General features: G+C 48.7%; 2 protein-coding genes across 3 annotated transcripts; one reads left to right on the plus strand and one right to left on the minus strand.

Annotated features, from left to right (window-relative positions):
• Window positions 1-6,718: 6,718 nt before the first annotated feature.
• LOC116968443 (bolA-like protein 2) lies at window positions 6,719-11,338 on the minus strand. The gene is made up of 4 exons (XM_033015211.1): window positions 11,147-11,338; window positions 10,876-10,942; window positions 9,502-9,599; window positions 6,719-6,946 (listed from the first exon to the last, which is right to left on the minus strand). Exons 2-4 carry the CDS (start codon window positions 10,939-10,941, stop codon window positions 6,832-6,834), a joined length of 279 nt encoding a protein of 92 aa, XP_032871102.1. The 5' UTR covers window position 10,942; window positions 11,147-11,338; the 3' UTR covers window positions 6,719-6,831.
• On the plus strand, window positions 11,338-24,975 carry LOC116968424 (structure-specific endonuclease subunit SLX1-like). 2 transcript variants are annotated; one of them, XM_033015203.1, is made up of 7 exons: window positions 11,338-11,541; window positions 15,596-15,773; window positions 16,443-16,494; window positions 17,539-17,949; window positions 23,890-24,017; window positions 24,095-24,179; window positions 24,651-24,975. In XM_033015203.1, the coding sequence occupies exons 2-7, from the start codon at window positions 15,601-15,603 to the stop codon at window positions 24,744-24,746; spliced, it is 945 nt and encodes a 314-aa protein (XP_032871094.1). In that variant the 5' UTR covers window positions 11,338-11,541; window positions 15,596-15,600; the 3' UTR covers window positions 24,747-24,975. The 2 variants fall into 2 exon arrangements, with proteins under 2 accessions (XP_032871094.1, XP_032871087.1); XM_033015196.1 differs by lacking the exon at window positions 15,596-15,773 and having other exon boundaries at window positions 11,396-11,541.
• Window positions 24,976-26,715: the final 1,740 nt, after the last annotated feature.

Genomic DNA, 26,715 nt, shown 5'->3' on the forward strand with positions numbered 1-26,715 from the left:
AACAACAATGTCTGGTGTTTCTAGGAATAATACAGAAGGGGCAGGATCAGTTCATTCCTAGGAGGAAGAAAGATTCCAAGGGGAGTAAGGGGCGACCGTGGCTGACAAGAGACGTCAGGGACAGTATAAAAATTAAAGCGAAGTACAATGTAGCAAAGATGAGCGGGAAGCAAGAGGATTGGGTAATGTTTAAAGCACAACAGAAGATAACCAAAAAGACAATACGGGGAGAAAAGATGAGGTACGAAGGTAAGCTAGCCAAGAATATAAAGCAGGATAGTAAAAGCTTCTTTAGGTATGTGAAGAGGAAAAAAATAGTTAAGTCAAAGCTGGACCCTTGAAGACCGAAAAAGGTGAATTTATTATGGGGAACAAGGAAATGGCAGATGAGTTGAACAGGTACTTTGGATCTGTCTTCACTAAGGAGGACACAAACAATCTTCCTGATATAGTAGTGGCCAGAAGATCTGGGGTGACAGAGGAACTGAAGGAAATCCACATTAGGCCGGAAATGGTGTTGGATAGACTGATGGGACTGAAGGCTGATAAATCCCCAGGGCCTGATGGTCTGCATCCCAGGGTACTTAAGGAAGTGGCTCTAGAAATCGTGGATGCATTGGTGATAATTTTCCTATGTTCGATAGACTCAGGATCAGTTCCTGTGGATTGGAGGGTAGCTAATGTTATCCCACTTTTTAAGAAAGACGGGAGAGAGAAACAGGGAATTATAGACCAGTTAGCCTGACATCGGTGGTGGGGAAGATGCTGGAGTCAATTCTAAAAGATGAGATAGCGGCACATTTGGATAGCAGTAACAGGATCGGTCCGAGTCAGCATGGATTTATAAAGGGGAAATCATGCTTGACTAATCTTCTGGAATTTTTTGAAGATGTAACTCGGAAAATGGACCCGGGGTAGATCCACCTGAGCCGAGAGCAGATTACTCTGGCGCGGGCCCCCCTTAGGCACTTAAGGCCAGCCATAGAGCGGAATAGATGACATTTTGGGTCGAGAGCCTTCTTCAGACTGAGTCAGGGGAAAGAGGAGCAACGGAGATGGACGGTACTAGGGTCAAATGAATGGAAGATTTGCCTATATCTCCCGTTTCCCTTTCCCTTGACTGTCAGTCTGAAGAAGGGTCCCGACCCGAAATGTCACCTATTCCGCTCTATGGCTGGCCTTAAGTGCCGAAGGGGGGCCCGCGCCAGAGTAATCTGCTCTCGGCCCAGGTGGATTTACCCCGGGTGGAGGGGGGAGAGAGAGTAGAGGGGTAGAGGGGAAAGAAAGGGGTAGACGGGGAGGGGGTGAGAGCGGGAATGGAGAAGGGGAAGGTGGGTCGTTCCCTCACGGTCCCAGGGCGGCGCTCCCGCACCTCCAGTCGCCATGCTGCACGCACACAGCCCCGGCTCCACCCCTCTCTCCCCGGGGAGGCGCGGTAAACAATACACGGAGGGCCAGGCTGGGGGTTAGAGCAACGTTAACAAACCTCAGCCTCAGCTTACGCCCGTCCGCCCGGACCCCGGCACCCGCTCCCGCCGCCAGCCCTCTCCCTCCCTTCTCTCCTCCTCTTCTATCCCTCCCTTCTCTCCTTCCCTCCCTTCCCTTCTTCCCTCCCTCCCTTCACTCCTTCCCTCTCTCCTTCCCTCCCTCCTTTCTCTCCTTCCTCTCTCTCTTTTCCCTTCTCTCCTTCCCTCCCTCCCTTCTTTCTCTCCTTCCCTACCTCCCTTCTTTCTCTACTTCCCTCGCTTCCTTCTCTACTTCATCCCATCTCTCCCGGCCCTTCTCTCCTTCCCTCCCACATACACACACACACACACACACACACACACACACACACACACACACACACACACACACACACACACACACACACACACACACACACACACACACACATAACGCACTGCCAACTAACACAAACACCCACACACAACTAAGTTAGGATGAGGTAGAAGCCCAAAGGGTAGGATGGGGCTGAAGCCTAAAATTTAATGCCTGGACTGGTTTTCCCCCAACTGGTTTTCCAGGATCTAATTATTTTTTTTTTCATTTCAGTCATTAAAACAAGTGATATTGTAACTATGCACTTTACAGAGGTGATCTACACATTTTGTTTGTTACTTGTAGGCTTACATGTATGCAATTTTATATTGAAATGTAGCTTAGATCTGTTTGGTCCATTAACTCGCAGGCACTTTTTAAGCGCACATTTTGATTATTTTCCATTCTACCATAGAGATATAAAGTCTATAATAGACTTTATTTGTATTTCTATGATTCTACAGACCTTGGCTGGGAACCTGGGGCTCACCAAAATTGGTGGTGGGGGGGGGGGGGGGGGGGGAGGATGGCTTGATTGGGTGCTGGATTTTCTGGAGCTCCTTCCAAATGGCAATATGTTCAAAGTTAAAAAGGACAGCATGAATATCAAAATGATCACCTGCAGCTGAGAACAAAAAGATGATTTGTGCGTGAAGAAGCCATGACCAAAGCAAAGATACTAGAGCGGAGACGGAAGCCGGTTACGGAAATGGTGCTGAAGATTACCCATGACCTTACTACGGCTTTTTCATTGAGTGGACTATCTTGCTCCGTTATAGGATCTTTGGTTTCCAGTCTCCATGAGATGGAGAGTGTGGAGGAAAGTGGCGCTGTAAGGGCAGTCCACGTCTTTCACCAGCTCATTGGAACTTTTCCCAATTCCATAATGACTGTCTAAGAACTTGGCCCTCATCAGACCTGGCGTCTCTCCGTCATAAACGGAGTTCACCTCCTGGACGTTCAACTCGTAGACCACCCGCTCCTTCCTGAAGCGGATATAAAACAGTTGTAAACCGCTGGCGGGACTGTGGTTGGAACGCAAACTCCCAGTCAAAGTAGCGAACTTGGCTGTTTACAATGTGGTCTCTTGGTCCACGTGGCTCGAACTGGAGGGGGCCGTAGGTTTGAAACTTCTGGCAAGGTCTCAGCGAGGCGTAGTTGGGATCCGAATCCGTCCTTTGGATCTCTCTCGCTCTCTCACTCCCTCTCTCTCACCCTCTTGCCTCGGCTTTCCCGGAATCATTTGGCATTTTGCAGGGACGGCTGCATCTGCAGTTCCTTCCTGTTGGGGGGGGGGATACTAGTATCTTTGCTGCAGATCAGGCATGATATTCTTCAGTTTTAAATTGTAATTCCGATTTTATTGTTTACCTATTTGTCAATTTTTTGTGACCGATTATTTGGCGACCAATCAACCGCTGTCTCTAAGGGGGTTGCATCCAATCACCGACCAGCTTCCCTTAAAATTCCCGTCCAATCAACAAATCGGTTTTCCCGTCCAATCAGCCGCTGTCTCCAAGGGCATTGTGTCCAATCACATAATGCGCTGGTCACTCGGCGGCCAATCAGACACAGTCTCCTCAGGGCCGTTTGATTCCCTCACCGAAGCAGACGAAGGCCATCAAATTCAAGTGCAGTTTCCTACCACTTCAAGCAGGGTGCAAGGCCACCAAAATCAAGTGGTTTCCTACGTCAAGCAGGGTGCAAGGCCACCAAAAAGTCGTGATCTCTCCCTCCCCCATCTTGCAGAGACTGAGCCATGCCCGCACTTCCGGGATTCATAGTCCCTCCCCCTCCCACCGGAAGGGGCGTGGCATTCATGGCGTGATTGATGAGAGAGAATCTCAACCTTTTTTAAACACTAATAACTCTTTTATTTTTAATCGATGGGAAAAATCCTCGGCACCTGATGAGCAGCGGGGGACTCGAGTAAGATGGCCAAAAATCACAAGCTGTACGTGGTAGCGTTTTTTCTAAAATCAATATACAGCGCAAACAGGAAGTGGTCAAGATTAGACTTTTAATTATATAGATTTTCAAACCACATTTTTATTTTCAAACCAACCACATTTTCATTTTCAAACCAACCACATTTTCATTTTCAAACTTCATTTCCAAAACACATTTTCTTTTTCAAACTTCATTAACAAACCACATTTTCATTTTCAAACTTCATTTCAAACCACATACAATACAATTCAATTCAATTCAATTTATTGTCATTTGGACCCCTTGAGGTCCAAACGAAATGTTGTTTCTGAAGCCATACATTACAAACAAATAGACCCAAGACACAACATAATTTACATAAACATCCATCACATTGCTGTGATGGAAGGCCAAAAAAACTTATCTCTCCACTGCACTCTCCCCCCCGATGTCAGAGTCAAAGTCAAAGCCAAAGCCCCCGGCGGGCGATGGCGAATTGTCCCGCGGCCATTAAAGCCACGCCGGGTGATGCAAGGTCGCGCACCGGGTTCTTGGTGTTAGAGCCCCCGGCGTGTGCTCGCAGTCCCGCAGCCATTCCAAGCCGCGCGGGGCGATGGTGTAAGGCCCCGCTCAGGTGCTCTTCAACCCCGCAACTCGGGCGGGAGAAGTCGCCGTTGCGGAAGCCCTGAAAAGCGGTCTCCCCCCAGGGACTCGCGGGCTCCCGGTGTCACTGTCCGCCAAACCCGCAGTTGCAGCCACCGAATCTCTGGGGGTCGGGTCGCAGCAGCGTCCACCACAGCTCCACCCGCTCTGGACTCGGCCAGCTCCGCGACGGTGAGGTGAGTAGTCGGCACCAGAGCCCCCGGTCTTCCTGTTGGAGGCCGCTCCTCATTGCAGCCCCAACGACAACGGAGACCCGACAAAGAAAAGGTCGGGTCTCCCGTGCAGGGAGAGATTTAAAAGTTACCCCCACCCCCCCCCACACACATACCCCAACAAAAATAACAAAAACTACATAAAAACATAAGACATAAAATAATAAAAACGCAGACGGACTGCAGAGGCCGCTGCTGACGAGAGTCGCGCCGCCCACCAAGGGCACTCACAAGGCGCGAATGGTATGTTAGCATTCATAGCAAAAGGATTTGAGTATAGGAGCAGGGAGATTCTACTGCAGTTGTACAGGATCTTGGTGAGACCACACCTGGAGTATTGCGTACAGTTTTAGTCTCCTAATATAAGGAAAGACATTGTTGCCATAGATTGTACTCGCTAGAATTTAGAAGATTGAGGGGCGATCTTATGGAAGCAAAAATGAGGAGTAAACGGGTCCTTTTCACAATGGCAGGCAGTGACTAGTGAGGTACCGCAAGGCTCAGTGCTGGGACCCCAGCTATTTACAATATATATTAATGATTTGGACGAGGGAATTGAATGCAACATCTCCAAGTTTGTGGATGACACGAAGCTGGGGGGCAGCGTTAGCTGTGAGGAGGATGCTAGGAGGCTGCAAGATGACTTGGATAGGCTGGGTGATTGGGCAAATGCATGGCAGATGCAGTATAATGTGGATAAATGTGAGGTTATCCACTTTGGTGGCAAAAACAGGAAAGCAGACTCTTATCTAAATGGTGGCCGATTAGGAAAAGGGGAGATGCAACGAGACCTGGGTGTCATGGTAAACCAGTTATTGAAAGTAGGCATGCAGGTGCAGCAGGCAGTGAAGAAAGCGAATGGTATGTTAGCATTCATAGCAAAAGGATTTGAGTATAGGAGCAGGGAGGTTCTACTGCAGTTGTACAGGGTCTTGGTGAGACCACACCTGGAGTATTGCGTACAGTTTTGATCTCCTAATCTGAGAAAAGACATTCTTGACATAGAGGGAGTGCAGAGAAGGTTCACCAGACTGATTCCTGGGATGTCAGGACTTTCATATGAAGAAAGACTGGATAGACTCGGCTTGTACTCCCTAGAATTTAGAAGATTGAGGGGGGATCTTATAGAAACTTACAAAATTCTTAAGGGATTGGACAGGCTAGATGCAGGAAGATTGTTCCCGATGTTGGGGAAGTCCAGAACAAGGGGTCACAGTTTAAGGATAAGGGGGCAAACTTTTAGGACCGAGATGAGAAAAACGTTTTTCATACAGAGAGTGGTGAATCTCTGGAATTATCTGCCACAGAAGGTAGTTGAGGCCAGTTCATTGGCTATATTTAAGAGGGAGTTAGATGTGGCCCTTGTGGCTAAAGGGATCAGGGGGTGTGGAGAGAAGGCAGGTACAGGATACTGAGTTGGATGATCAGCCATGATCATATTGACTGGAGGTGCAGGCTCGAAGGGCCGAATGGCCTACTCCTGCACCTATTTTCTATGTTTCTATGTCAATAAAACGACACTCAGTTTAGTATACATGTGTTCAGTGTTATTCACAACTCAGACTGAGAGTCGTGAGCTCTCGCTCCCCCATCTTGCAGTTTTATAGTCCCTCCCCCTCCCGCCAGAAGGGGCGTGGCCTTCATGGCATGATTGACAGGAGAGAGATTCTCAACATTTTTTAAACATTAATAAGTCTTTTATTTTTAGTCGATGGGAAAAATCCTCTTGTCCTGCACAGCGGAGGGGACTCTGAGTAAGATGGCCTAAAATCACAGCCGTAAGTGTTAGCGTTTTTTCTAAAATCAATATACAATGCAAACATGGTGGTCAAGTTTAGACTTTTAATTATATAGATGTCGGGGGGGGGGGGGAGAAGAGAGGGGGGGCATGATGGGGGTGAGGGAAGGGGAGAAATGATGGGCGGGGAGGAGAGAGGGGGCATGATGGGGGAGGGGAGAAAGGGGGGGACATGATGAGGGGGAGGGGAGAAGAGGGGGGGCATGATGGGGGGGGAGGGGAGAGAGGGGGGTGTGATGGGGGGATGGGATAGGGTGGACATGATGGGGGGGGAAAGAGGGGGGGTGATGGGGAGGGGAGGATGATGGGGAGGGGAGAGGGTGGACATGATGGGGGGAGGGGAGGGGGAACTTGAATGGGGGAACTCGAGTGGTTGGAGGGGGTGGAGGAGGACGTGTGAGTTGGGGTTCAGCTCTTGACCTCAGGACCATGAGCCCCTCCCCTCCACTGCTCCAGGGTGAATGTCTTCAGCTCCAGTGCGTGGATCGACTTCATCTCCTCCTTCAGAACCTCGTTCACCATCCTGTAGAGAAACGGAGGGGGGGGGGGGGGGGGCAGAGGTCATCGTCACGCACCTCCTCACCCCCTCTCTCCCCGTCTCTGTCACCCCCTCCCCACCGACCAGCGATCGCCCACACACTAACACTATCCTCCACACACACACACACGGGGACAATTTACAATCTTCACCGAAGCCGATTAACCTATAAACCCGCACGTCTTTGGAGTGTGGGAGGAAACCGAAGCGCCCGGAGAAAACCCATGCGGTTCACGGGGAGAGAACGTGCAAACTCCGTACAGACAGCACCCGCGGTCGGGATGGAACCCGGGTCTCTGGCGCCGTTAGGCGGCAACTCTACCGCTGCGCCACCGTGACTGCCGACGGAAGTTGCTGGAAATGGGTTGTGAGTTTCCCAAGCGAAATATGAGGTTTGTCGGAAGGAACTGCAGACGCTGGTTTTCACCGACCAAAGAGACAGAGCGCTGGAGTAACATAGAAATTAGGTGCAGGAGTAGGCCATTCGGCCCTTCGAGCCTGCACCGCCATTCAATATGATCATGGCTGATCATCCAACTCAGTATCTTGTACCTGCCTTCTCTCCATACCCCTTGATCCCTTTAACCACAAGGGCCACATCTAACTCCCACTTAAATATAGCCAATGAACTGGCCTCAACTACCTTTTGTGGCAGATAATTCCAGAGATTCACCACTCTCTGTATGAAAAACGTTTTTCTCATCTCGGTCCTAAAAGATTTCCCCCTTATCCTTAGACTGTGACCTTGTTCTGGACTTCCCCAACATCGGGAACAATCTTCCTGCATCTAGCCTGTCCAACCCCTTAAGAATTTTGTAAGTTTCTATAAGATCCCCCCTCAATCTTCAAAATTCTAGGGAGTACAAGCCGAGTCTATCCAGTCTTTCTTCATATGAAAGTCCTGACATCCCAGGAATCAGTCTGGTGAACCTTCTCTGTACTCCCTCTATGGCAAGAATGTATTTTCTCAGATTAGGAGACCAAAACTGTACGCAATACACCAGGTGTGGTCTCACCAAGACCCTGTACAACTGCAGTAGAACCTCCCTGCTCCTATACTCAAATCCTTTTGCTATGAATGCTAACATACCATTGTCTTTCTTCACAGCCTGCTGTACTTGCATGCCTACTTTCAATGACTGGTGTACCATGACACCCAGGTCTCGTTGCATCTCCCCTTTTCCTAATCGGCCATCATTCAGATAATAGTCTACTTTCCTGTTTTTGCCACCAAAGTGGATAACCTCACATATATCCACATTATACTGCATCTGCCATGCATTTGCCCACTCACCCAGCCTATCCAAGTCATCTTGCAGCATCCTAGCATCCTCCTCACAGCTAACGCTGCCCCCCAGCTTCGCGTCATCCACAAACTTGGAGCTGTTGCATTCAATTCCCTCGTCCAAATCATTAATATATATTGTAAATAGCTGGGGTCCCAGCACTGAGCCTTGCGGTACCCCACTAGTCACTGCCTGCCATTGTGAAAAGGACCCGTTTACTCCTCCTTTTTGCTTCCTGTCTGCCAGCCAGTTCTCTATCCACATCAATACTGAACCCCCAATACCGTGTGCTTTAAGTTTGTATACTATTCTCTTATGTGGGACCTTGTCAAAAGCCTTCTGAAAGTCCAGATATAACACATCCACTGGTTCTCCCTTATCCACTCTACTAGTTACAGCCTCGAAAAATTCTATAAGATTCGTCAGACATGATTTACCCTTCATAAATCCATGCTGACTTTGCCCTATGATTTCACCACTTTCCAAATGTGCTGCTATCCCATCTTTAATAACTGTAGCAGTTTCCCCACTGCCGATGTTAGACTAACTGGTCTGTAATTCCCTGTTTTCTCTCTCCCTCCCTTTTTAAAAAGTGGGGTTACATTAGCTACCCTCCAATCCTCAGGAACTACTCCAGAATCTAAAGAGTTTTGAAAAATTATCATTAATGCATCCACTATTTCTGCAGCTACTTACTTAAGTACTCTGGGATGCAACCTATCTGGCCCTGGGGATTTATCGGCCTTTAATCCATTCAATTTACCTAACACCACTTCCCGGCTAACCTGGATTTCACTCAGTTCCTCCATCTCATTTGACCCCCGGTCCCCTGCTATTTCCGGCAGATTATTTATGTCTTCCTTCGTGAAGACAGAACCAAAGTAGTTATTCAATTGGTCTGCCATGTCTTTGTTCCCCATGATCAATTCACCTGTTTCTGACTGCAAGGGACCTACATTTGTTTTAACTAATCTTTGTTAACTAACTCAGCGGGTCAGACAGCATCGCTGGAGAACATGGATAGGTGACGTTTCAGGCTGTCTGAATAAGGGTCTCGACCCAAAACGTCACCCACTCCTCTCCACAGATGCTGCCTGACCCGCTGAGTTACTCCAGCACTCTGTGTCTGTTAGAGGAGTTAAAGTGTTTGGCAACCGGGAGATCAGGTCGGTCCAGGCGGACTGAGCAAAGGTGTTGAGCGAAGCGATCGCCCGTCTGTGGGTGTTTCCACGCTGTGTCTCTGTGACCCCTCACCTGTGTCTCTGGAGCAGAGCTTTTGAGCCGAACACTTCCGCCACGACCAGCACCTTGAAACTGGTCGAACATTTCTGTGCGGTGATGTCCTCCACTTCCTGTCGGGGACAGACATCTTGTAACAACTTTACAAAGGATCAGCTCACCCCTCAACCCCCGACGTCCCAGAGAAAAGTGTCTCTGTGACCCTCTCACCTTCAAGCTTTGCCCTCTAGTCCTGGACATCTCCACCCTGGGGGGAAAGGTTGTGACTGTCGACCCTGTCTACACCTCTGGTCATTTTATAAACGTCTATCAGCTCTCCCCTCAAACTCCAACGATCCAGAGAAAATATCCAAGTCTGTAAAGCCTCCCCCTGGAGCTGAACCCCCTAATCCAGGAAACCTCCTCTGCATCCTCTCCCTGTAGCTGGAACCCTCTAATCTGACCCGCTGAGTTACTCCAGCACTTTGATTTTACCAGCATCTGCAGTTCTTTTTTAAACAAACATCCTCTACATCAGATCCACTGACTACAAGACATAGGAGCAGAATTAGGCCATTCGGCCCATGGAGTCTACTCCGCCATTCAATCATGGCTGCTCAGTTCTGGGCCCCGTATCTGAGGAAGGATGTGCCGGCTCTGGAGAGGGTCCAAAGGAGGTTTACAAGATTGATACCAGGAATGAGTGGGTTAACGTACGATGAACGTTTGTCGGCACTGGGCCTGTACTTGCTGGAGTTTAGAAGAATGGGGAGGGGATCTCACTGAAACGTCACCGAACCGTGAAAGGCTCGGATAGAGTGGATGTGGAGAGGATGTTTCCACTAATGGGAGAGTCTAGGACCAGAGGGCGCAGCCTCAGAATTAAAGGACAATAGACAATAGTCAGTGGGTAAGCAAGGGGGGGCATTGAAACGTCACCGAGCAGTGAAAGGCCTGGATAGAGTGGATGTGGAGAGGATGTTTCCACTAGTGGGAGAGTCTAGCACCAGAGGTCACAGCCTCATAATTAAAGGACGTTCCTTTAGGAAGGAGATGAGGAGGAATTTCTTTAGCCAGAGGGTGGTGAATCTGTGGGATTCGTTGCCACAGACGGTTGTGGAGGCCAAGTCAGTGGATATTTTTAAGGCGGGGAATGACAGATACTTGATTAGTCCGGGTGTCAGGGGTTATGGGGAGAAGGCAGGAGAATGGGGTTAGGAGGGAGAGATAGATCAGCCATGATTGAACGGCGGAGTAGACTTGATGGGCCGAATGGCCTGATTCTGGTCCTATCACAAATGAACATGAGGCCCTTCGCCCCACCCTGTCCATACTAACTTAAGCAAGTTGACATTTGTCCCAACACCCTCTGTCACTCCCTCCCCCCTCTCTCCCCCTTCACTCTCTCACCACATGTTCCGCCTTCAACTCTCTGAGCAACTTGTCCCGGACACCCGCGGCCGTCAGTTCCGTCATCCTGGGGGGAGAGAGAGAGGGAGAGAGGAGGATGAGGGGGGAGGGGAGAGAGTGGGGGGGGGGGGGGGGGGGGGGGGGAGGGGGAGAAGGGGAGAGAGTGGAGGGAGGGGAGAGAGGGGGGGAAGGGAGAGAGAGAGTTGAGATGAGATGAGATTGCATTTCTTTCCCGCGCCTCCATTCTGAGATATTTCACTGAATAACTAACCAGGAGTCGGGGTGAAGTTTGCAAGTTGTGTCGGCGGCTGCAATGCGGGGGGTGGAGGAGATAGAAAGACACAGACACACACAGGGAGACAGAGAGAGAGAGACACAGACACAGAGAGAGACACAGACACGCACAGAGAGCGACGGGCTGACGGGGCGTCAGGACCCTGCGGCCGCCCGACTGACTGACTGACAGCGGCCTCCGCCAATGGCAGCGCCGCTTCCGCCTCCCTCCGGCCAATGGCGCCGCGATCCGGCTCCGCCCCTTAAAGGGGCCGCCGCCCCGATTTAAGGCGCGACTACTGCGGGCCCCGGGGTGCGAGAACCGGCCGAGCGGCCGCGGGGGTCCCCAGCGCTGCATTGGTCAATGTGCAAAAGACGGGGCTTGCATCAGAGGTGAGGCGGCGCAGGGAGAGAGGCCGGGAGTAAAGGCGGCCTGGAGGCGGAAACATGGCTTCCCTCCCCTCCCCCACAGCCCCCCCAACCCCCATCTCCCCTCTCCCTCTCTCCCTCTCTCCCTCTCTCCCCCTCTCTCCCCCCCCCTCCCTCTCCCTCTCTCCAGGGCTGCCAACATTGAGTGAGAGTTGGGAATGAGAAATTGCGACAGACCAAGCTCGAGGGGGGGGGGGGGGGGGGGGGGCACCGGGGGGGGGGGGGGGGGCACCCTCCCATTGGTATGGAGCTTTTGCATTTTTCAGCTTGAAATTGTGCATTCTGGTGCATACTGTAGCTAGTCTTTTAACTGACACTTGAATGCAATATTTATGCTTTAAATTGGATCAGCTATGAATAAGGTTAGGCTATATTACATTCCTAATTACATTCCACAGTACAGCCAGGCTCTGATCAACAGATGTAGCACATGAATGATCATAGTATATTTATGTATGGAAATCAGATTATAATCAAACACTTGGCCCATGTTGACCAACCTGGGTCTCACTGCACACCTGGTACTACTCCTGACCCTGACTCCAGTTGCATACCTTCTCACGGTCCTGACCTGAGTCCAGCCTTACACCTGGCCATCTATTCTACCCTGATCACAGCTGCTGACCTGCTTAGGTTCCCAGTGCTGAACACTCCCATTGTCCCAGCTTTGACTGCACACCTAGTACTATTCCAGACCTTGATTCTGGATGCACACTTGGCCTTGCTCCAAGCCCCTCTGCACAGACAATATATCTGGCCCACACATAAAGCCCCATATCTGACCCCCTGGCCAACCTATCACATTCAAGACCACAGGTGCTTATCTAATGCGGTAATCTTTTATGGGGCACTTCACGGGCCAAATTTTGTACAACAAAATGTGCTACATCCATTGGGTTCCTTGTTATCTAACATGCTAGTTACTTTGTCAAAGAAGTCATCAATTGGTTGAACACAATTTCTCATCCATAAAATTATACTCACTCAGCTGTATAAGTATTCTGTTACCATTTCCTTCATTTTCCTAACAAGGAAGTCATTTTCACCCCAATATTTTCAGTATTTTGCTGTCTTCCTCACAGCTGGGACTTTTCCGAAATGCAAAGTCCAATAACTATATATTTAAGCAATATTATTCTATTAAATGTGATCTTGAGAGTACTTAATATTTTCTGTGGTATTCATGACACAACAATGATAAAAAGATATTTGTTTTGATTGCACCTACCAACATGCATACATTATTATATTACAGTTAATATGTACCGAGGGCAAATTTTTGTTCCAATGCTCCCCATTCCCAATTACTTTTACATTGAAGTGATTGAAATCCAAGTGAAGTTTAAATGGCATCAGAAAAATAAAACCTCCGGCATGGATGATATTCATTACGTGGTTGGTTGGGGTCAGTATCAGCACAATTACTAAATTAAACTTTGAATCTTCAGATGTCCTAGTTCAAGCTAAAATTAAAGGCAAATAATAACCTCCTCACACATTCCCCTGCAAGTATCTCTGTCACTCCTTTAAAATATGCCCCTTCTTTGAACAAGCCCTTGAACATTGCATCTGAATCAGTTTCCATCTGATTATGTTCCTTGAGGATGTTCATCTACGTGTTCAATTGAAACAACGAGATTGAGGACATTTCGATTCAACCTGTCAAAGGAATTTGGGGAGGGGGGGGGGGGGTTAGAAATAGTCAGTGAGCTAAACAAACATAATAGTTGAGTGGCAAATGGCAATAGTGCTACCTTCCCAATATTTAACTGAAGGAAATAATGGGTTATCGGGGCTGTACGTTGTGACAGACAGCCTGACACCTTGCATGTCATTTTAATATTACACTTATCCCATCCCCCTGGATATTCCAGATTAATAAATTAAGGTTTTGCCAACTAATTACCATCAGGCGATTTAAAAATCAATAACATTAGCCAACTCCGAAACACGAAGAGCTGAGCATTGGGATCCACACATTACGGACAACTGGCCTCAGTTCCCCGCTCACATCTGGCAGTGTTCTCTGTCTGAACCAGGGGCCACGGAGCGTTTTTGAAAGTGGGGAGGCTGAGCGATCACTGATCACTCGCCTTGGGGCTACCCGGCGAGGGAGTGGAGCAACCAAGTGGGGGGAGGGTGTAGGGACTTTTTGAAATATGATGTATTAAAATCATGTTTTAGTGCACTGTAGAAGTATGATTTCAATGTTTTTTGTTTGAAGTATTTTTAAGAGGTAACTTTTTAAGGGGTAACATTTTCCACACAAAGGGTGGTGGGTGTATGGAACAAGCTGCCAGAGGAGATAGTTGAGGCAGGGATTATCCCAACATTTAAGCAACAGTTAGACTGGTACATGGATAGGACAGGTTTGGAGGGATATGGACCAAAAGCAGGTAGCGTAGCTGGGACATGTTGGTGGGTGTGGGCAAGTTGCGCCGAAGGACCTGTTTTCACACAGTATCACTCTATGACTACATTATGCCTCCACCACGCATGAATGTTTCAAAATAAAGTGGTCGAGTTTTATTGCCATATACTCAAGCATAGAAACATGGAAAATAGGTGCAGGAATAGGCCATTCGGCCCTTCGAGCCAGCACTGCCATTCAATATGATCATGGCTGTTCATCTAAAATCAGTACCTCTTTCCTGTTTTTTCCCCATATCCCTTGATTTGCGAGCCCCAAGAGTTAAATGTAACTCTCTTGAAAACATCCAGTGAATTGGCTTCCACTGACTTCTGTGGCAGCGAATTCCACAGATCCACAACTCTCTGCATGAAGAAAGTTTGTCCTCATCTCAGTCCTAACTGGCCCCCCCTTTATTCTTAAACTGTGACCCATGGTTCTGAACGCCCCCAACATTGGGAATATTTTTCCTGCAGTTATAGTAAGTGAAAATCTAGCAGGCAAGCAGGATGCTTTCTCCAACCACCCCATTTGAATGCTACTATCTTCCACCATTTCTACCCAGTGCTTGGTACCTACTTCCTGTATCTTGGAACTAATTATAACATTGAACAAATCAAGACTTACCTATCGGATTTGAACATGGACAATATTATCCCAAGGTTGCAGAGTATTTGAATGGCATTTACTGCATAATCCCTGAGGTTATTCTTTGTAAAGTGAAGGGCAAAGTTCATCTCTACAAGTTTCATTTTCTGCAGTTAATTTGTAGTTTATATTTACCATCTGGCCTTTGCTTATTTGTTCCCGCGATACATGAATCCAAGACTTACATTTAAAGATGAACAAAATATCAATGTAAAGACAGATAGCAACTAATTTCCCCGATTGAGTATGAATATCGATTTCTTTAACATCCCCTCTCTCTCCGTCCCTCCCCCACCCGACTACTACCTGGAACTAGCTGCAAAGTCGTCTTGTTGGGTCACATTGTGTGAGAAGGAACTGCAGATGCTGGTTTAAACCGAAGAGGGACACAAAATGCTGGAGCAACTCAGCGGGACAGGCAGCATCTCTGGAGAGAAGGAATGGGTGACGTTTCGGGTCGAGACCCTTCTAAAGATTTCGGGTAGAAGGGTCATGACCAGAAAAGTCACCAATTCCTTCTCTCCAGAGACGCTGCCTGATCCATGCCGGTCACCAGGGCGAATTCGGCACAGAGACTAACGGCAGCGGCACAACGCTTCCAACGCCTCCGACGGCCTGGGACGCTACTCCACGGCCGGAGCTGCAGCAAGCGACTCGCCAGCCCGGCAAACACTCGCCAGCCCGGCAAACACTCCCCCCTCTGCCCCTGCCGCTGCGTCTGCTTCCATCCCTCCCTCAAAAGCCCGCGGCTCTCAAACGCCCGCGGCCCATGCACTTAATATGAGTTTTGAAATTCTCGTTGATCACAGGATTTCTCACGGCAGAGTGTGATAGATTTGTGATCAGCGTGAGAGCGTGAGAATTTGTCGAAATGAGTGAGTCTCACGCTCAAAGCATTCGAGTTGGCAGCCCTGCTCTCTCTCTCACCCTCTGTCTCTCTCTCTCTCTCTCTCCCCACAGGTGCGATGGGACGGGGCGAGGGGAGTTTTTTCGGGGTCTACTTGCTCCTGAGCCAGAACCCCAAGTTCAGGGGTCGGGTCTACATCGGGTTCACGGTGAACCCCCAGAGGAGAGAGAGGCAGCACAACGCGGGCCGGCACAAGGGGGGGGCCCGGAGAACCAGCGGGAGGGGGCCCTGGTGAGTAGTGAACCCCCAGACACGGTCTAATGTCGGGGTTCAGGGGATTTATAGACGGTGACTGCCAGCTGGGGATAAGAGGGGGTAGCAGGGGGGAGAGGGGGGGAGCGGTCTCTGGTCCTGACACTATGTCCGAGTCGAGAGCCTGGCCAAGCTGGCCATCCGCGAGTCACGGCGCCAGACGGTGGAGGGCTCTACCCGAGCCAGCTGCCTGCCCCTTTTCCGGGGTTATGTCCATGCCCGGGTGGGATTAGAAAGGGAATACGTCCTGTCTACGGGCACCCTGAGGGAGTTCCGGGACTGCTGGGCTCCGCAGGGTGTTGAATGTATCCTCAATAAGGATTGTATCATAGTTGTATAGTAGTTTATTATGGATACATGTTTGTATTGTATTATGGTGGTGGGTTCTGGCTTGTTTTATTGTAATGTAAATATTATTTTTAATAATTGAATAAAATTTTTGATTAAAAAAAAACAAAAACAAAAAAAAACTGTGTCCGAGTCGCAGGGGGAAGGGGTAGCAGGATGAGAGGGGGGTAGCAGGGGCAGTGGGGTGGAGTGGTCACAGGGGGAGTTGGGGGTTAGCAGGGGGAGAGGGGCAAAGTGGTCACAGGGGAGATGGGGAGAGGGGGAGCGGTCTCTGGTTCTGACTCTGTCTCCCCGTCACAGGGAGATGATTCTCATCGTTCATGGATTCCCCAACGACATCTCAGCGCTGAAGGTGAGAGGACAACCCCATGACCCCCACCCCCCCCTTACCCCCATCCCCCCTCACCTCACCCCCCCTCACCCCCCCCCCTCACCCCACCCCCCCTCACCCCCACCCCCCCTCACCCCCACCCCCCTGCTACGGGATAGATGTAAAGATCGCGGAGAAGATTTACGAGGATGTTGCCAGGACTTGAGGGGTGTGAGCAACAGGGAGAGGTTGAGCAGGACTGGGACTCTATTCCTTGGAGCGCAGGAGGATGAGGGGTGATCTTATAGAGGTGTACAAAATCACCAGGGTAATAGATCGGGTAGACGCACAGAGTCTCTTGCCCAGAGTAGGGGAATCGAGGACCAGAGGACACGGGTTTAAGGTGAGGGGGGTAAGATTTAATAGGAACCTGAGGGGCAACTTTTTCACACAGAGGGTGGTGGGTGTATGGAACGAGCTGCCGGAGGAGGTGTTTGAGGCAACGTTTAAGAGACACTTGGACAGGTACATGGATAGGACAGGTTTGGAGGGATATGGATCAAACGCGAGCAGGTGGGACTAGAGTAGATGGGGCATGTTGGTCGGGGTGGGACTAGTGTAGATGGGGCATGTTGGTCAGTGTGTGACTAGTGTAGATGGGGCATGTTGGTCAGTGTGTGACTAGTGTAGATGGGGCATGTTGGTCAGTGTGTGACTAGTGTAGATGGGGCATGTTGGTCAGTGTGTGACTAGTGTAGATGGGGCATGTTGGTCAGTGTGTGACTAGTGTAGATGGGGCATGTTGGTCGGGGTGGGACTAGTGTAGATGGGGCATGTTGGTCGGTGTGGGAATAATGTAGATGGGGCATGTTGGTCGCGGGGGCAAGTTGGGCCGAAGGAAGGGCCTTTTTCTGCGCTGGGCGACTGTGATCATTGGCACTAACCTCTCTCTCTCTCTCTCTCTCTCTCTCTCTCTCTCTCTCTCTCTCTCTCTCTCTCTCTCTCTCTCTCTCTCACCCTCTCTCTCTATCCCCTCTCTCCCCCTCTCTCTCTATCCCCTCTCTCCCCCTCTCTCTCTCCCCCCAGTTTGAATGGTGCTGGCAGCATCCTTCTCGAGCCCGGGGGCTGGTGCGAGGGGGAGGGGGAGAGGGGGAGGGGAGGCGGGTGGAGCCAAGCCGTCTGCGGGGGGAGACTAGCCTCTCCCACCATCTCCGCCTCCTCTGGTTCTTGCTCCGATGTCCCCAGTGGGGCCGATTCCCACTCACCCTACGCTGGATCCGGGCAGACATCCGGATCGAACCCCCTCCCCTCCTCGCCCCCCCTCCCCACCTCGCCCTGGCTTACGGTCAGCTGGAGACGGAGACACAGACGGAGACACAGACGGAGGCACAGACGGAGACACAGACGGAGACACAGACGGAGACACAGACGGAGACACAGAGCCAGAAGGAGATGGAGAAGGGAGGAGATTGTAGTGTCTGTGGGGAAAGACTCACGGTGAGACTCTGGTGGGGTCAGTCTCTCTCTGTCAATTTCCATTTCAATTTAAAAAACTTTATTGGCATGATAAAATACATCATTATATTGCCAAAGTATAAAACATGACATACATATTTAAAATGCACAAATATAAGTAAGTATACAGTGCATGGATAGATATGTCCCTGTACATAAACTCGCAATAGACCTATAGCCCTTTATTGAATACTACACGTTCTTGCAGTTGTAAGCAGTATAACAGAGTAGCAAGTTTAGCAATTCAATATTAATTTCTTATTGTCAGTTAATGTCAATTTGAGTGTGTGTGCATGTTGGTCATTCACCGTCTCTCAGGTTATGGCATGCTGTTACGTATTGTGCACCAAGGTGTGCCGTATTTCCTTCATCAAGGATTATTCTTAGTTTTGATGTATCATCTAGTTCTTTAAAATCAGGGGTTGCCAGACTGAGTTTGTCAAAGTATGTTTTCCTTGTTTTGTCAAATTTTTTGTATTTTAGGAGGAAGTGCACCTCTGTTTCAACCTCATCTGTCAAACAGTGGCCGCATATTCTATTTTCTCTTGGTTGTCAGAATCTATTCTGTCTTCCTTGTTCAACTGCCAAATAGTGGTCACTTAACCTGTATTTGGTGAGGGTCTGTCTCTGCTTTATGTCTCTAACAGTTGAGAGATAGTCTGCCAATTTATAATCTCTTACGGTAACATTCTAATCTGCTTTGGCTTTTGGTTTCTTTATCCCAATGCTCCAAATAAGTTACTTTACATTGTTTGATAATTTGGTTCACTCTAACTGGTGATTGGGGATCAGTATTGATCTGAGGCTGGTCAGGGTTTAACTGGATAGGGTTTAACTGAATAGGGGTAGGTAGTCTCAGTACCAACTGACACAGGGAACTCTTTTCTGGGCTCCCCTCTTATGTTTGAAGGGCTTTAAACTGGAGGGTATCTGGGGGGCTAGATTTAAGATGATTCCAAAAATTTAGTGCTCTATTCTGGATATTTATTATTAGATTAGATAGCCTTTATTGTCATTCAGACCGAAGTCTGAACGAAATTGAAGCAGTCATACATACAATACAATACAATAAAAAACAACAATAAACACATATTAACATCCACCACAGTGAGTCCACCCAACATCTCCTCACTGTGATGGAGGCAAAAGTCTTAGGTCTCCAGTCTCTTCCCTCCTCTTCTCCCTCTGCACTGAGGCGATACCCCCCGGGCGATGTTACAACTGTCCCGCGGCTCAAACACCGCGGCCCGGGGTGGTCGAAGCTGCCGCCCACCAGTCCTGCTGACGCAGCCGCTGGCCCGCGGCCGAACCCCGGACTCAGGCCACCGCCGCCAGAACACCGTCCAAGCCACCGGAGCACCGTTCCAGCCCCGAGCCGGATCGCCCTCACGTGAGTGCCGTTACCGTCTCAGCCTCGCGCCAGGCCGCCCCGACATGGGCGCCGCTCCTCCCTCGGGCTGGGCCGCCCTGACTGGGCGCCGCTCCTCCCTCGGGCTAGGAGCGCCGTACCTCCCCGAGCTCGGCCACTCCGACGGGAGCACCGTTCCTTCCCCGGGCCGGCCGTCCTCACGGGAGCGTCAACAGCCCCTCACGGAAGCCCTGTTCTAGCCCCGAGCCGGGCCGTCCTCAGCCTCGCGCTATCAGTGGGTATCTGCCTAATTCCGACAAAATTCCGCATGCAGGGCCTCCGTTGTACGTTTTTCCCATTTACTATAACTATGGTGACTGAGCGGACCCCATACTTCACTACCATAAAGCACAATAAGCTGGATTACACTGCCAAATATTTTAAGCCAGATTTTAATTGGAATTTGGATGTTGTAGAATCTTCTTTTTATTGCATACAGAGCTCTTTGAGCTTTATTTTTTAATGCATTCACTGCCATATTGAAGCTCCCTGATGCTGAAACAGTTAGACCAAGGTAAGTATAGCTCATAGTGTGTTCGATAGTAATACCATTGAGAGTAAATTTGTATTTATCTTCCTGACATCTGGGTCTTTTCTGAAAAACCATGATGTTGGTTTTCTTTAGATTTACTGCCAGGGCCCAATTTTGGCAGTACTCATCAAGTAGGTCCAACTGTTGCTGCAGTCCCTGTTCTGTGGGGGACAGCAGATGACTTGGGTCATCCGCATAAAACAGGGATTTTACCTCTCCGTCCAGAAGACAGAGGCCCGGCGCTGTGATCTGGTCCAACTTTACTGCCAAATCGTCGATATATACATTAAATAGTGTCGGGCTCAGATTGCAGCCTTGCCGGATGCCTCTTCTCTGGGCGAAGAGATTAGTGCATTTGTCCCCAATTTTAACGCCACATTTATTATTCAGATACATTGATTTGATAAGGTCATATACCTTTCCTCCTATACCACAGCCGAGGAGTTTGTAATAGAGCCCTTCGTGCCAAATAGAGTCAATAAAACAGGCAAATATTTTTCCATTTTTTGCTTGGTGTATATGTTTTTCAATGAGAGTGTGGAGGGTATAAATGTGGTCAGTGGTATGGTGTTTTGGGAGGAAGCCAATTTGATTTTTACTGAGAATGTTGTATTTGATAACATTCTGTTATTTATGAATCTGCAGAATAACTTCCCTAGGCAGCTACTGACACAGATGCCACGATAATTATTTGGGTCTAATTTGTTTCCACTCTTATAAATGGGCGAAATAATCCCTTGACACCAAATATCAGGGCAATGACCTGAACGTAGTATGATGTTGAACAGCCTAAGCACTATGTCTTGCATCTCCGGAGTGCTGTACTTGAGCATTTCATTTTTAATGCTGTCTGGACCACAGGCTTTCTTTGAGTGCAGAGATTTTATTTTTATGGTCAATTCTTCCAAAGTAATTGGGAAATCAAGAGGGTTTTGATAATTTTTAATTATTGTTTCTAGTGTTTGGAGTTTTTCTTTGATATGAGAATAATTTAAGTTTATTTTAGTTATTGGGTTGTCTTTATATAGATTTTTGAAATGTGCTCTCCAGATATCACCCTTGAATTGGTAGTGTTTGTAGTTTTGTTGTGCTCGGGTTATTCCACATATCCCAAAATTATTTTTGATTTATGAAATTTTCAATTTCTTCAAGTCTTTTATGAGTGTAATTTTGTGTTTTGTTTCCTTTGACAAGGTTCCACATGGAAGGTTGGTTAAGAAGGTTCAATTGTTGGTTATTAATAGTGGAGTAGCAATATGGATTCAACAGTGGCTGAATGGGAGATACCAGAGAGTAATGGTGGATAACTGTTTGTCAGGTTGGAGGCCAGTGACTAGTGGGGTGCCGCAGGAATCTGTGTTGGGTCCACTGTTGTTTGTCATGTACATCAATGATCTGGATGATGGTGTGGTAAATTGGATTAGTAAGGGTGCAGATGATACTAAGATAGGTGGTGTTGTGGATAATTAAGTAGATTTTCAAAGTCTACAGTGAGATTTAGGCCATTTGGAAGAGTGGGCTGAAAGATGGCAGATGGAGTTTAACGTTGATAAGTGTGAGGTGCTACATCTTGGCAGGACAAATCAAAATAGGATGTACATGGTAAATGGTAGCGAATTGAGGAATGCAGTTGAACAGAGGGATCTAGGAATAACTGTGTATAGTTCCCTGAAGGTGGAATCTCATGTAGATAGGGTAGTAAAGAAAGCTTTTGGTGTGCTGGCATTTATAAATCAGAACATTGAGTTCAGAAGTTGGGATGTAATTTTAAAATTGTACAAGGCATTGGTGAGGCCAATTGTGGAATATGATGTACAATTTTGGTCGGCAAATTATAGGAAAGATGTCAACAAAATAGAGAGAGTACAGAGGAGATTTACTAGAATGTTGCCTGGGTTTCAGCACCTAAGTTACAGAGAAAGGTTGAACAAGATAGGTCTTTATTCTTTGGAGCGCAGAAGGTTAAGGGGGGACTTGATAGAGGTCTTTAAAATTATGAGAGGGATAGACAGAGTTGACGTGGATAAGCTTTTTCCATTGAGAGTAGGGAAGATTCAAACAAGAGGACATGATTTGAGATTTAAGGGACAAAAGTTTAGGGGGAACTTCTTTACTCAGAGAGTGGTAGCTGTGTGGAATGAGCTTCCAGTGGAAGTGGTGGAGGCAGGTTCGGTTTTATCATTTAAAAATAAATTGGATAGGTATATGGACAGGAAAGGAATGGAGGGTTATGGTCTGAGTGCAGGTAGATGGGACTAGGTGAGAGTAAGTGTTCGGCACGGACTAGAAGGGCCAAGATGGCCTGTTTCCGTGCTGAAATTGTTATGTGGTTATATGGTTATACCTTTTAAGAGTTTCATTATATCTAATACGTAAGTCTGGATTGTTTGGTTGACGGTGTTTTTGGTTCGATATTTTCCTCAGATCTTTTCTGACACTTTTACACTCATGGTCGGACCATTTTTCATGGTTGTGTTTTTTGATAATTTTTCTCTTCTGTTTCACAAGGTCAGCTTTGATAGCTGCCTTGTGAAAGATCATATTCATGTCATTTATAGCCACGTTTACACCATCTCTAGTAGTCTCATATGGGTTTGTCTTGAATTTCAATATTTTGTTTGTGAGATCAGGTGAATTCAGGGCCATGATTAATTTATCTCCACTATCTGAGGCCCATCTGTAAGTGATTTAGTTTATACAGCTTACTGGGCTCCTTTTTTACGTCTTTAGTTTGAACAGGAAATTTTAGGTACACGTTGATTTGACTGTGGTCTGAAAGAGGGGACTGTTGCTTAACAGTGAATGCACTGATAGTGCAGGGGTCTATGTCATGCTAGACCCAAGAGCTGAGGAAAATGTAAACCTTCCCAGCGAGTCCCCTCTGAGCCTACCATTAACTATGTACAGGCCCAAGGCTCGACAGAGATGCACTACCTCTCTACCACTTTTATTTATTTCGCAGTCAAGGTTGTTTCGGTTAATGATAGTTGGTGTGACATACAAGGGGGCTTGACCGAACACATAGGTTGTTGCCCTGTGGGTCTATGGAATCGGGTTCACATCCGGTCCTTGCATTCAGGTCTCCACATTAGTAGCACATTTCCCTGGGCCTGGAAATGATTGATTTCCCTGTGGAGAGTTTCAAATATATCCTCTACAAAATATGGCGATTCTGTTGGGGGTATGTAGGCGGCACATAGATATATATCTTTTCCAATTATTCCAATTTTTTAATCTAGTTTCAACCATATATGTGATTTCCCCTGTTTTGTTGATGTAATGTGACTGTCTAGTTCTTTGTACCACACCAAGACCCCCCCAGAGGTTCTGCCCTTATGTATATCAGTAGTTTTTACTGAAGGCACCATGACTTCATGGTACCCTGAGGGGCAGTGAATGAACGTATCCTTTCGGTACCATGTTTCTGTTAATATCATTATATCAGTGTCTTCTATAGACTTTAGGAACTCAGGTGTCCCAGTCTTCATCCTGAAGGTTGAGGAGTAGAGACCCTGGATATTCCAGCAGCCTATATGGAATGAACTCATTTATTTTCTATTTATATTATTTTCTTTAAATAAAACCTATTTTGTGGGCCAGGTGCAAAAACACTTGTTTTTTCTATAATTGGGGAATGTTAGGTAAAGTTTTGTATGCCATGGTAAGGCAGACTCGTACTGCCACCTCTCTCTGTCTCTCTCTCTCTCTCTGTCTCTCTCATGCTATCTTTTTGTTGCATTCTATCCAGTCAGCGGTAAAACTATACATGATTACTAACACAAGTTTAGTTTAGAGATACAGCACGGAAACAGGCCCTTCTCCACTGCGTCTGTGCCGACCAGCGATCGCCCGCACACTAACACTATCCTATACACACACGCACACACACACACACAGGGGACACATTTAATAATTGGGTGGGGTGGGTGTCTGCCTGTCACTGGGACTGACTGCTCCCTCTCTCTCCCTCTCTCTCCCCCAGCTTGTCTCGGTGACGTTACCGTGTGTTCACCGCGGCTGCGCAGCAAGATCCCACATCCTGTGTCTGGCCCGGAGTTTCCTCGTGGGGAAACCGGACGAGTTGCTGCCCCTCGAGGGGGATTGTCCACGGTAGGTGAAGCGCTCATTACCCCCCCTCCCCCCCCTCTCTTGACGCTCCTGACGCCGCTCTGATCTTTGACCCCCAGCTGCCGACGACCCGCCCTCTGGGGGAACCTTGTTCGACGGATGACCTTTGACCCAGACCCTGGCCACAGCTTGACCCATCAGCAGGTGAGAGGTCGCGGGTCACGGAGACGGGGGGAGGGGGTGTGTGGGGGGGGAGGGAGGGGGGGTGGGTGGAGGGGGGTGTGGGGGAGGGGGTGTGGGGGACGTGGGTGTGGGGGGGGGGAGGGAGGGGGTGTTGGGGGAGGGGGTGGGGGGTGGAGGGGGGTGCTTGGGGGATGGGGGTGTTGGGGGACGTGGGTGTGTGGGGGGGACGGGAGGGGGTGGAGGGGGGGTGGGGGGAGGGGTGTTGTGGGGGGGCGGGAGGGGGTGTTGGGGGAGGGGGTGTGGGGGGGAGGGGGTGTGTGGGGGGGAGGGGAGGGGGTGTTGGGGGAGGGGGTGTGGGTGGAGGGGGTGTGGGTGGAGGGGGTGTGGGTGGAGGGGGTGTTGGGGAGGGGGTGTGGGGGGGAGTGGGTCTGTGGGGGGGACGACGGGAGGGGGTGATTACTGATCTCTTTCACTTCCCCCACCCCCACATAGGGTCATTGGACAGATGAGGTGAGGCCCTCGTTGGGCGTCAAGGGTGAAGATTTGGAGGATTCACTGGGGGTCGGAGATGGGGGGGTCGTGCTGTGACCCAGCGAGCACAGGCCCAGCAGCGCCGACAAAAGCTCATCGGAAACGTTGACCCACTCGTTCCTGGGATGGTTCTTGTAAAACCTCCTCTGGACCCTCTCCAGAGCCCTACATCCTTCCTCAGATACGGGGCCCAGAACTGCTCACGGCTGCACCAGCCCCTTATAGAGCCTCAGCGTTACACCCCTGTGTTTGTACACAAGCCCTCTGTAAATAAACAAATAAATAAATAAATAAATGCCAGCATCGAGTTGACTTTCTTTACCAGCGATTCGACTGAGATCAGACTTGTTATTGAGGGAGCCCAGCGTAGGTTCATAGAAACATAGAAACATAGAAATTAGGTGCAGGAGTAGGCCATTCGGCCCTTCGAGCCTGCACCGCCATTCAATATGATCATGGCTGATCATCCAACTCAGTATCCCGTACCTGCCTTCTCTCCATACCCTCTGATCCCCTTAGCCACAAGGGCCACATCTAACTCCCTCTTAAATATAGCCAATGAACTGGCCTCGACTGCCCTCTGTGGCAGAGAGTTCCAGAGATTCACCACTCTCTGTGTGAAAAAGTTCTTCTCATCTCGGTTTTTAAAGGATTTCCCCCTTATCCTTAAGCTGTGACCCCTTGTCCTGGACTTCCCCAACATCAGGAGCAATCTTCCTGCATCTAGCCTGTCCAACCCCTTAAGAATTTTGTAAGTTTCTATAAGATCTCTCAACCTCTCAATCTCCTAAATTATAGAGAGTATAAACCAAGTCTATCCAGTCTTTCTTCATAAGACAGTCCTGACATCCCAACATCAGGTTAATTCCCAGGATGGCGGGACTGTGATATGCTGAGAGAATGGAGCAGCTGGGCTTGTACACTCTGGAGTTTAGAAGGATGAGAGGATATATCATTGAAACATATAAGATTATTAAGGGTTTGGACGTGTTAGAGGCAGGATACATGTTCCCGGTGTTGGGGGAGTCCAGAACCAGGGGCCACATACAGTTTAAGAATAAGGGGTCGGCCATTCAGAACGGAGACGAGAAGAAACTTTTCCACCCAGAGAGTTGTGAGTCTGTGGGATTCTCTGCCTCAGAGGGTGGTGAAGGCTGGATGCTTTTAAGAGAGAGCTAGATAGGGCTCTTAAAAATAGTGAAGTCAGGGGATATGAGGAGGAGGAGGCAGGAACGGGGTACTGATTGAGGATGATCAGCCATGATCACATTGAATGGCGGTGCTGGCTGGAAGGGCCGAATGGACTACTCCTGCACCTATTGTCCTGCACAAGCTCCTGAGTCTGTTTACAACTCCGATTTCTGGATTCTCTCCCCGTTTAGTAAATAGTCGACGCCTATATTCCCACGACCAAGATGCACGACTCCACACTTTGCTACACTATATTCCATCTGCCACTTCTCTGTCCACTCTCCCAACCTGTCCAAGTCCTTCAGCAGAGTCCCTGCTTTCTCTACACTACCTGCCCCTCCACCTATTGTCTATGTTTCTATCTGCAAACTTGGCCACAAAGAGTTCAATCCCCTCGTCCAAACCATTAATACACAACGTGTATCTCCTTTATCTGTCCTGCTATTTACTTCCTCCAAGAACTCCAGCAGATTCGTCAGGCAAGATCTTTCCTTCACAGAACCGTGTTAAGGTTGGGGCAGGCTGGGACTCTATTCCTTGGAGCGCAGGAGGATGAGGGCAGATCTTATAGAGGTGTATAAAATCATGAGGGGAATAGATTGGGTAGATGCACAGTCTCTTGCCCAGAGTAGGGGAATCGAGTACCAGAGGACACGGGTTCAAGGTGAAGGGGAAAAGATTTAATAGGAATCCGAGGGGTAACTTTTCCACACAGAGGGTGGTGGGTGTATGGAACGAGCTGCCAGAGGAGGTAGTTGAGGCAACGTTTAAGAGACATTTGGACAGGTACATGGATAGGACGGCTCGATTGTAATCATGTGCAGTTGTTCTGCTG

Source organism: Amblyraja radiata, chromosome 2 (assembly GCF_010909765.2).
Source record: "Amblyraja radiata isolate CabotCenter1 chromosome 2, sAmbRad1.1.pri, whole genome shotgun sequence".
NCBI classification, from domain to species: Eukaryota; Metazoa; Chordata; class Chondrichthyes; order Rajiformes; family Rajidae; genus Amblyraja; species Amblyraja radiata.